Here is a 10,907-nt window from a genome sequence, read left to right as displayed (position 1 = left end):
ACAGGACGAACTGGAATTGCCACGTGGCAACATGCATCCACACAAGCTTTCTCACGTGCTAAAGCCAGTAATTTTCAATGTCAGTATAGGCCAATATTGATAGAATAGATCAAAAGAAGTTGAACGGGACGAACTGGAATTGCCACGTGACAGCACATGTCCACACAAGCTTTCTCACGTGCCAAAGCCCTCGATCTCATGTGCCTCACTCGTCTTGAACCCTGCAATCTCCGGCTTCCTTTCTCGAACTAGTTTGTCTAGTCCCATGAGTTAAACGAACATTTTAATTAACAAAATAAATAATAAATTTGGATTTTTTATAATATTAATGGTTTGGAAAAATATACTTTTCAAAATTTACGAAAAAGTACTTGAATTAACCTGATATTACGAATTTCCCTCCCTCGATCCTTTCAAACCGTCGTCTTCTTCCTTCTGCTCCTCAGTGGAAGCCCACCATTGCAGACTCTCCACCGAAACCAACTCGAACCTTTCAGACCCATTTTCTTCGACTTCACTTTCTCCTCCATTAAGCTTCCTCAGTTCTCACTGATTCTTCTGATCCATTGAAACCATGAGCAAATTCAGCAGATTCCATCTCATTGAGCCCTACTACAGCCATTACCCTTCTCTTCTACTCACCGAGGCCGAGACCTCCATTGTCGTCCCCAAACCTCTCTCATTCCCCGATGTGGAAGATTTCGATTTCGCCTTCGACTTGTTGAGCCATTCTCGTGTTGGACCTCCCGCGTTTGACGTCTTCGATTCCTTCACCGATCTGGTTCAGATCGACGAGGCGCCGTCGTTTTCGTCGTACAGACGGATTCGGAGAGTTGAGAGATCGAGAGATGAGGTTTCGTTGAGGAAGCTGAGTGACCGAGTTACTCAGCTCGAGTCGCGGATTGATCGGCTGGCTAGTGCGAGGTTTAGCAGGTATGGCGACCAGAAGTACACATGGACGAAGGAAATCAAAGGAGTGGAGAAGAACAGCGTCGATCGGAAGTATAAACTGGTAGCTGAGTTCAAAGATGGGAAGAAGAAGAACGAGGGCAAGAATGGCGGGGTTTTGCAGAACTACAAGTGGAGTGCTGAGATTAAAGGGAAGAACGAGAGGGATCCGGTCCGGAAGTACACTGTGGAGGTCTCGACTGGAAATGGAAGTGAGTGTACAGAAAAGGAGGAGAAGAAGAAGAAGGGGAAGAAGGTTGGGGATGAGACGCGTGTGGTTGAGATTGAAGACTCCGATGATCATGGAGCTGTCGTTTTAAGACAGGTATTGACATTAACTTGATCAGTTTGTCATTGTAGTTCCAAAATCTGGTGGAATTTGTAGGATTTTATTTTGATCATTCATGTCTTCTCTGTAAATTGGTATGATTATATGAACATGATACAGTGTAGAATACAGTATGATTTAGGATGGGGAGGGGGAAATGAAGCAAAATGAGGTGGGTTGACTATTTGCTTGAGTTTGGCTTGTCTTTTCAATGGAAGTTTTAAACTAGAAAAGGGATTCATCTCCTGTAAATGCATATTTGGAAAGTACGTATTCATTCAATTTGAAGAGATTTAGATCTACTACTGTAGGGCGTAGGTTGAACTGAAAAGCCATATAGAAAGGAAAATCCTTCCTTTAGGCCCGGATACTTTAAGATTGTAACATGTGAGATCCCACGTCGGTTGGAGAGAAAAAACGAAACATTCCTTATAAGGGCGTAGAATCTCTCTCTAGTTGATGCGCTTCAAAAACTATGAGGCCAATGACCATACCTAACGAGTCAAAGTGGACAATATCTGCTAGTGGTGGGCTTGGGCTATTATAAATGGTACTGGAGCCAGACCAGGCGGTGTGCCAACGAGGACGTTGGCACCCAAGGGAGGTGGATTGTGAGACTCCACATTAGTTGGAGAGGAGAACGAAACATTCCTTATAAGGGTGTAGAGGTGGATTGTGAGATCCCACATCAATTGAAGAGGATAACGAAACATTCCTTATAAGGGTGTGGAGGTGGATTGTGAGATCCCACATCAGTTGAAGAGGAGAACGAAGCATTCCTTTACGGGTGTGGAGGCGGATTGTGAGATCCCACATTAGTTGGAGAGGAGAACGAAACATTCCTTATAAGGGGTAGAAATCTCTCTTTAGTAGACGTGTTTTAAAAACCTATACGTAACAAGTCAAAGCAGACAATATCTGCTAGCGGTAACTTTAGACTTGGAGATTTGGTAGAAGATAGAGTTTGCAAACCACTTCGAGACCCCACTTATGATTGATTAGGTTAATAATTCAAGAAATAATGCTTTGATATGCAAGTTTCTACATACTTCAAAGTTCATCAATCATAATAGAACTCAACTCCATGTTTAAGTTTCCAAGTTTACAGTTTCAACTCTGTTCTATATCAAATATTGGAAATGTTGCAGCAAAATGGCTATGTAACATACCAAGAATAGAAGCTTTTGTGGGGAAGGAGCAGGGGAGGAAGTTAGATGGTGTGTTCTAAGAGCATAAGGGAGGGTTGAGTGTGTTTAGAAGAAGGAGGTTGTGTTTCTTGTTTGCTTTTGTTATTAAGAACGAGCGAAAACGAAACGTAAGTACATCATTTAGCGATGTCTCGACTCTCTTGCAGCATGATATAAAGGAAATATATAGGGAACTTACAGGTTGTGTTTTTGTGGTTATAAGGCATTTGCCAAGAGAAGTAGAGTTATTGAAAGTAAGAAGGGTAAGAAGAAGGAGCTGTGTCCTCAAGATGCAGCTATTATCATTCAGATAAGCTTTAGAGAATACCTAATTCACAGGTCAAAGGTTCTCCGTGCTCTTAGAGATCTGTCAGTTGCCAAGACAAAGTTGAAGGAGCTCAGGGCATCCTTCAATAACTATGCTTACTGTAAGCGGCTAGCTTGGGATGCAGAGGAGCGCCAGAGGTTCACTGAAAAGTTAATTGTCTTGCTCCTCACTGTTGATGCTATTGAGGTTAAGATCTCTCTCTTTCTCTCTTGTTTCTATTAGTGAATTAAAATGTGAAATATATGTTTGTTCATCAATTACATTGTGCCTGTGATAATCTTAATTTCTTTTGAAACGATGATTTTCATTATGCAAAACTATATTTACTTTTAACTTGTAAGATGGTTTACTCCAACTCGCATGGATCAGGATTGACAATTATATTGGGTTCTCTGATGTAACAGCCCAAGTGTTATAAGTCCAGTCCTATTTGGGCTTTTCCTTTCGGAGTTCTACTCAAGTTTTTAAAACGTGTTTGGTAGGGAGAGGTTTCTACACCCTTGTAAAGAAGGTTTAGTTCCTCTCTCCAATCGATGTGGGATCTCACAATCCACTCCCTTCGGAGTCCGGCGTTCTCGCTGGCTGACCACCCGATGTCCACCCCATTCGTGGCTTAGCATCTTCACTGACAAATTGTCCGGTGTCTGGCTCTGATGCCATTTGTAACAGCCCAAGCCCACCACTAGCTCCTCTTTGGGTTTTTAGTTTCAGGCTTCTCCTCAAGGTTTTTAAAGCGCATTTGCCATGGAGAGGTTTCCACCTCGGTTATGGAAATCTGTACATAATCGAGGTGGGGAACGAAGCATTCCTTACAAGGATATGGAAATATGTACACGTTTTAAAATCTTGAGGGGAAGTCGGAAACGGAAAGTCTAAAGAGGACAATATCTGCTAGCGGTTGGTTTGGACTGTTACAAATGGTATCAGAGTCAGACACTGGACGGTGTGCCAGCGAGGACGCTCGGCTCCCAAGGAGGATGGATTGTAAGATCTTACATAGGTTGGAGAGGAGAACGAAATATTTATTATAAGGGTGTGGAAACAAACCTCTCCCTAGCAAACGTATTTTAAAACCTTGAGAGAAAGTCCGAAAGAGAAAGTCCAAAGAGAACAATATTTATTAGCGGTAGACTTGAGCTATTACATGCCTAAAGTCTGTTTTAATTTCAAGCTTGGGTTGCATCATTCTTCCAGGAGTCTGTCATATGAAGCTTCAAGCACAAACACGAACCTTTCTGTCAAATATGAAAGCTTATATCAATGTGATTACCGCACATTTCAAAGAAGTGTTATTAACTTATTCAGTTGATTCTTTGATAAATATACAATAAGGATTGCTACATTGCATTTTTGTAGGGAGTTGATTTGATGGTGCGAACTGCAACGAGGTCGATGATCGTCGAGCTAGAGGCCATGCTTGACGTGGTCGATCCCCAACCTGCTAAAAGGTCGATTTCCTTTCGGAGGAGGATGTTCGATATGCCCAGTCAAAGCATCAATGAGGAAATTGCAGCTGGTGTAGCCGAGGTAGTCGAGATGATTGATCAAGCAGAAAACAACGTCAATGCTCATGAGTCCTCTGAATAAAGTGACATGATATCATTTCGAGTCAGAGGTTCGTTTTAGAAGATCGACGAGATGTAAGCCTTTGGCGCGTTTCGATCTAGGACGGAGCGTTTGATTATGCAGTTCTAACGTTCTCAGTTTAGTTGTGAATTGTCTTCCAAATGCTTATGCTCCTTCATCTTTTGCTTGTAATCTGTCAGAACCATATTTCCCCTATGGATTGTATCTATGTGATATGAAACCTCTGGACCGTTCCTCTCCACGCTCGTTTATTCAAACTCTACGACTCGAATTGACCTGACCTAACCTGAATTATAGGAGTTGAGTCGGATTAGCATTTCGAGTTGGGTTGAGTTAATTTTTTTTGAACTCGAGTAGATTCGATTTGGATTCAAGTTTATGAGACAAATTTTGGGCTGATCTGAACTTAGCAAAATTCTTATAACATATATTAAGAATTATGGGTGTACATCCAACCTGAAAATCCGAACTTTTGGATTCATGAGACAACATTTTCTACGTGACGTGAGCAAACATCTTATAATATATATTAAGAATGAGGGGTGTACATTCAACCTCAAAATCCGAACTTTTGAATTCATGAGACAAAACTTTATACTCGACTCGAGCAAACATCTTATAATATATATTAAGAATTAGGGGTGTACATTCAACCCGAAAATCCAAACTTTTGGATTCATGAGACAAAACTTTGTACTTGACCCGAACAAACATCTTATATATATATATTTAGAATTAGGGGTACATTGAACCTGAAAATCCGAAATTTTGGATTCATGAGACAAAGTTTTCTATTTGACCCGAACAAACATCTTATAATATATATTAAGAATGAGGGGTGTACATTCTATCCTGAAAATCCGAACTTTTGAATTCATGAGACAAAACTTTCTACTCGACTCGAGCAAACATCTTATAATATATATTAAAAATTAGGGATGTATATTCAACCTGAAATTCCGAAATTTTGGATTCATGAGACAAAATTTTCTATTTGACCCGAACAAACATCTTATAATATATATTAAGAATTAGGGGTGTATACATTCAACCTGAAAATCCGAACTTTTGAATTCATGAGACAAAACTTTCTACTTGACTTCGAGCAAACATCTTATTATATATATTAAGAATTAGGGGTGTACATTCAACCGGAAAATTCGAACTTTTGGATTCACGAGACAAAACTTTGTACTCGACCCGAACAAACATCTTATAATATATATTAAGAATTAGGAGTGACATTCAACATGAAAATCCAAATTTTGGATTCATGAGACAAAACTTTCTACTTGACCCGAACAAACATCTTATAATATATATTTAGAATTAGGGGTGTACATTCAACGTGAAAATTCGAACTTTTGGATTCATGAAACAAAACTTTTACTCAACCCCGGCAACCCCGGCAAACTTGGTTTAATAGTTATTTAAAAAAAAAAAAAATTGATTATTATTATTATTATTATTTTTTTAAAATTTAGGAGTATTTTTTATTTTGAAAATTTGGGCCATTTTGAGTGATTTGGCGATATAAAAGCCCAAGCATGAATTCTAGGTCAAAATTGGTCGTTCGCCCATTCCACCGCCCGTCGCCTATAAAGACTCATTCATTAGGGTTTTGTGTTCAATCTCGCAGTCTCGCCTTCTCTGTTTCCCACACACACACCATTGAATCTGATTATCGCATCACCCTCTGTTCTCTCTTCATGTTCTAGTTTTTGTTTTCGTTTTCCTTCCCTCATGAATCAAATTTTTCCTTCTAGACTGACTGAATTTGATCATGATAATCTATTTTCCTATATGTTTCATTGCTGTTATGATCGCACTCTCATGTATTAGCTTTAGCTGATTATTCTCCCCGGTTTCCGTTTTTGTTTTCACTTCAATCTGTGGTTTTTGGATCTACTTTTTGTTCTCAGTATTCATAACTTACTTTTGGTATTGAGTTTAGCGAGTAAATAAGTTTTAATTGTGCATCATTTAGCCGTATATACGGACTTTATTTGATGAAGTTACCAGGTTTTTGAAGTTTCGCATTTTTAAGCAGATTTGTGTCTCTGTGTTGATTCTATAAGATTGTTAGATTCAAATTTTGAAGAATGAAATGATGAGCATTATTGTTTTGATTGTCGCGATGATGGCAATTAATGTATTAGCTCTAACTGATCATTCTTGATTGATGCTCTGTTTTGAAGTTCATCGGATTTTCTTTTTACTGTAGTATTTCCTCTTCTCGTCGTTCATATTGATTTTCTATTCATATTTATACGTTTTTAGGAATCAAATTACCAAGAACGAAATGATGAACATTGACTTTTTGATTGCCTTGATGATTTCCTTGAGTTGTAGTAGTTTGTATGTCGTTTTTTAATCGGAATCAGCAACTTATGGTGTTGTTTCTTGGTTTCATTGTGCATCATTTAGCCATCAATTTGAGTTTTATTTGATTTAGCTACCAGATTTTTCAAGTTTCAATTTTCCCATTTTTAGCAGCATTTTTCCTTTAATGGCTTTTGATTGTGCGTGTTTCTTCGTATTGATTTTAAATAATTTTGAGATTGGAATTCTGGAGAATGAAATGATGAGCATTATTGTTTTGATTGCTATGATGATGGCAATTATTGTATTAGCTCTAACTGATCATTCTTGATTCTATTGTTCTTGATTATTCTGTTCTCTTTTTACAGCAGAATTGGGTTTTCTATTCAGGTTTATAACTTTGTAGGATTTAAATTATCAAGAATGAAATGAGGATCATTGTTGTTTTTGATTGCCTCAATGATGGCAACTATTGTATTAGCTCTATCTGATCATTCTTGATATTGTTTTTGAACCAGTGAAATGGTCGATTGCTGTCTTGAAATTAATTGAATTTATATAACAGCATTATTAGATTAAATATTTTATTGTCACTTGATTTACACTTATGAGATTTATTTTATTAGTTTCTCATGAGAAAACTTGATCGAAGACTAAGGAAGAGAACCTAGTTTTAAGGTTGGATTACTAACTCGAAAGTCTTATAGATAGAGAGCTTGGTTGGATTATCGAGTCAAAGTTTACTTCGGATTAACACGTATTGTGGAGTGAGTTTCATTAGATTTTTTTCACCCATTTGAAGATTTTGTTTTACGATTCTTTTTCTCTTTATCAACATAATGTAGTTTTATTCTAATTTGTATATATATATATTTTTTTTATAGATAATTTAGGGCTCTCCAAACTTCATCCCGTAAACAAGTCTATGGAGATGATATTTATCCAGTTGAGATTTACTGCACACAAAAAAAAAAAAAAGAAATCACAATTTGCAAAAAGAAATTGAAAAACAGCCATTGCTAGATTGAGAATGATATTTACGCCGCAAAGAAAAAAATCACAATTAGCAAAGAGAAACCGAAAAACAACAATTGGAAGATTACTCACCGGAAATTGTCATTTATCGAGATTGAGAATGACATTTATCCTGTTGAGATTCACCCCATATTGACATTGAAAAACAATTGTCGGAATGTCATTTATCCCGTTGAGATTCACCCCATATTGACATTGAAAAACAATTGCTAGATTGTACCTTGAAAAACAATTATCTAGTTGAGTTTTACCCCATATTGGCAATTATTGACATTGAAAAACAATTGCCAAAAAAATAATTATCGGATGGTATTGGTATTTACCAAGTTGAGATTCAATTCATGATTTGAGAAAAAAAATGAGAATAACATTTACTTAGTTAAAACAACAATAAACAACAATGGCCAGATTGACATACTAAAAAAAAAATAGAATAACATTTACCTAATTAAAACAACAATTGTCTGACTAGCCAGAAACCACCATTGTCAAATTAAGAATGACACATTCACTTGAGGTGGGATTGACATATTCACCTAAGATTCACCAAATCAGATTAATGGTCAGATTGATTCACCAAGATTTGAGGAAAAAAATGAGAAAAAGGAAAAACAATTGCCAAATTGATTCACCCAGATTTGAGGAAAAAGAAGAGAGAAAAAAAATGAGAATAGCATTTACCAGTTAAAACAATTATTGCCAAGAATGACATTTACATAGTTAAAACAACAATAGCCAGAAACATGGTAAAACAACAATTGCCAAGAATGGCATTTACCCAGTTAAAACAACAATTGCCAAGAATGGCATTTACCCCGTTAAAACAACAATGGCTAGAAACAACATGGTAAAACAACAACCCAGTTAAAATAACAATGGCTAGAAACAACATGGTAAAACAACAATGGCCATGGTAAAACAACCATTGCCAAGAATGGCATTTACCAAGTTAAAACAACCATGGCCAACAACAACCCAATTAAAACAACAAATTGACCGATTGAGAATGACATTTATCCAATTAAAACAACAATGACCAGATTGATTCACCAAAATTGGAAAAATGAGAATAGTATTTACCCAGGAATCCATTCAAAATTAAAAGACAATAGAGTAAATATAGATAAAAAAAGAAAAAAAAATTAAGAAATTAAAAACTTAAACTAAATATAGAGAAGAAAGTAAATAGGACAACACAGTCATGAAATAACCCTATCAACTTTGTTTATTTAACCGTAACTATAGAAAATTAGATTTTTAATAAAAACATAATTATAGATATATAACATTTGAAAACTTTTAACCATTTTAACCATGGACTCATGTAAATTAGAGAAATAATTTTATAGAGTTCAAACTTGAAACTGATGTCATGAGCTCACATAGGTTAACTTGGATTTCAAAGGACAGAATCGAACTTTCATTAAGAATATATTCGTGACAACAACTTAAGCTAACCAAGTAAGTGACCTTACTATCGACATGATTATATTTGATGTTGACACGTGCCCTGTGATTATGTAAGTGTCATATATATTGATATGTGTGAATTGTTTGTAGATCGATATGCTTATGATATATTATGTATATGTTATGATATGTGACTTATATGATAATAATTACGGTACGATGTGTTCAATAATATGTTTTGGATAGGATATGAGAAGGATGCACAATACGTAATGTAACGAAATAAGTAAGATACGTTCATGAAACGTTAAAATTAAGTTACATAATGAAGTGCTATGGATATGAGAGATCGATAAAAGAATACGGTTAGGTTATGGGTAGAAAGAGATAGGTTTGTGATAGATTGATAGAACGGTAGCATTAGGATACGTTCCTGTGATGATATGACTAAGGTACGTTCATGTAACGATATGACTATGATAGGTATAAGAACGTTAAGGTTATGATAAGTTAGGAAACGATATGACCACGATATGATTATGATACGACATGTGAATGACAGATATATATATCTATATATATATATATATATATATATATATTGTCATATGATATGAAATATGTTATGGTACGAGATATGTGATAAATTGACATGTTTATGATATGATACATTGTGATTCAATATGTTATGGTATGAAATGTATATGATGAAATGTTGTGTTAAAAGCATAGAACGTTATGATATGTCTCTTAACTTGTGTGTATACAACATGATATGAATGACATGAAATCACGATAAATGGCATGAAATATAACCTTGTTAGAATTATGTATGATATGAGAACTGAAGAATGAGAAACAATATGATATGAATGATAATCAATATCTGAAACGATATGATATGTACAGAATGCTAGCGGAGTTGTATTAAATGATAATGAAAACGGAAAAATGTTGGGACCTCATGCATTATGTGTGCTCGTACATTGGGGGATACCCCTATTCCATCACGAGGGTACGGACGCGTACATCCATTAGGCAGGCGAAGTATCGTTATGTTTTACATAATGCTGCCGTGACGGTTACTAATTTTAATGGGTGTCCGGCAAAAGTTGAGTTACTAGAGAAAGCTCGCCCGACAAGAAAAAGGGCCCAACGGTGTGCAAACTGACTAGTGAGCCCATACTCGCATGTATGGGTTGTGTGTAGAGTATATAATACACATCCAAGCTGCTCAATTAGAATAGTGTCATAGGAAAAAAATAGACTGATAGGTCCAGTCATTTAACCCCAACAGTGGGTCACTTACGGAGTATTTCTTAAAATACTCCAGTCATGTACTACTTTTATTTCAGGGTAAGACAAGACATTCCTATACCGCTGACAATGACATCAACTCGAGACCGTGGTACATGTATAGGGTAGTCGTATTATTTTGTTAGAGTTATGCTAGAATATGATCTTTTTTATTTAAACGTTTATTCATTTTATTTAGTTTTTTGTTGTGTCGTCTGTAAAAGTGTTTTCAAAACACGCAAGTCCATGACAGTGTTTTAAGCTGAAGTGTTAAATTTTATGAATTCGTATTATTTTCGGCTTATGTTTTATGAAAGTTTAAATGAAGTATTTTCACATTCATGTTTATGATCTAAATACAGTAGCAACCTTAAATTAAGTAGAAAATTTCGGATCGTTACAAATAAACCAACTCAACCCGAAAATAGAGAGTTGGGTTGGCTTGGGTCGTGAAAATTTTCAAGTT

At 36.1% G+C, this 10,907-nt stretch overlaps 1 protein-coding gene and 4 non-coding genes across 5 annotated transcripts; all 5 read left to right on the top strand.

Annotated features, from left to right (window-relative positions):
- Positions 1-441: 441 nt before the first annotated feature.
- Positions 442-4,619, top strand: LOC111794007 (BAG family molecular chaperone regulator 7-like). The gene is made up of 3 exons (XM_023676108.1): positions 442-1,273; positions 2,687-2,977; positions 4,148-4,619. The coding sequence occupies exons 1-3, from the start codon at positions 575-577 to the stop codon at positions 4,376-4,378; spliced, it is 1,221 nt and encodes a 406-aa protein (XP_023531876.1). The 5' UTR covers positions 442-574; the 3' UTR covers positions 4,379-4,619.
- A 1,532-nt stretch (positions 4,620-6,151) lies between these two features.
- Positions 6,152-6,236, top strand: LOC111794123. The gene has a single exon (XR_002815018.1). It is a non-coding gene; the product is annotated as a small nucleolar RNA Z102/R77 (small nucleolar RNA).
- Positions 6,237-6,478: 242 nt separating this feature from the next.
- On the top strand, positions 6,479-6,553 carry LOC111794120. Its single transcript, XR_002815015.1, has one exon. It is a non-coding gene; the product is annotated as a small nucleolar RNA Z102/R77 (small nucleolar RNA).
- A 399-nt stretch (positions 6,554-6,952) lies between these two features.
- Positions 6,953-7,027, top strand: LOC111794121. The gene has a single exon (XR_002815016.1). It is a non-coding gene; the product is annotated as a small nucleolar RNA Z102/R77 (small nucleolar RNA).
- A 94-nt stretch (positions 7,028-7,121) lies between these two features.
- LOC111794119 lies at positions 7,122-7,197 on the top strand. Its single transcript, XR_002815014.1, has one exon. It is a non-coding gene; the product is annotated as a small nucleolar RNA Z102/R77 (small nucleolar RNA).
- The last annotated feature ends 3,710 nt before the right edge of the window (positions 7,198-10,907 follow it).

The sequence above is a fragment of the Cucurbita pepo genome, chromosome LG04, assembly GCF_002806865.2.
Source record: "Cucurbita pepo subsp. pepo cultivar mu-cu-16 chromosome LG04, ASM280686v2, whole genome shotgun sequence".
NCBI classification, from domain to species: Eukaryota; Viridiplantae; Streptophyta; class Magnoliopsida; order Cucurbitales; family Cucurbitaceae; genus Cucurbita; species Cucurbita pepo.
Note: the sequence above shows the minus strand (reverse complement) of the source record. Positions and strands in the feature narration are given on the sequence as shown.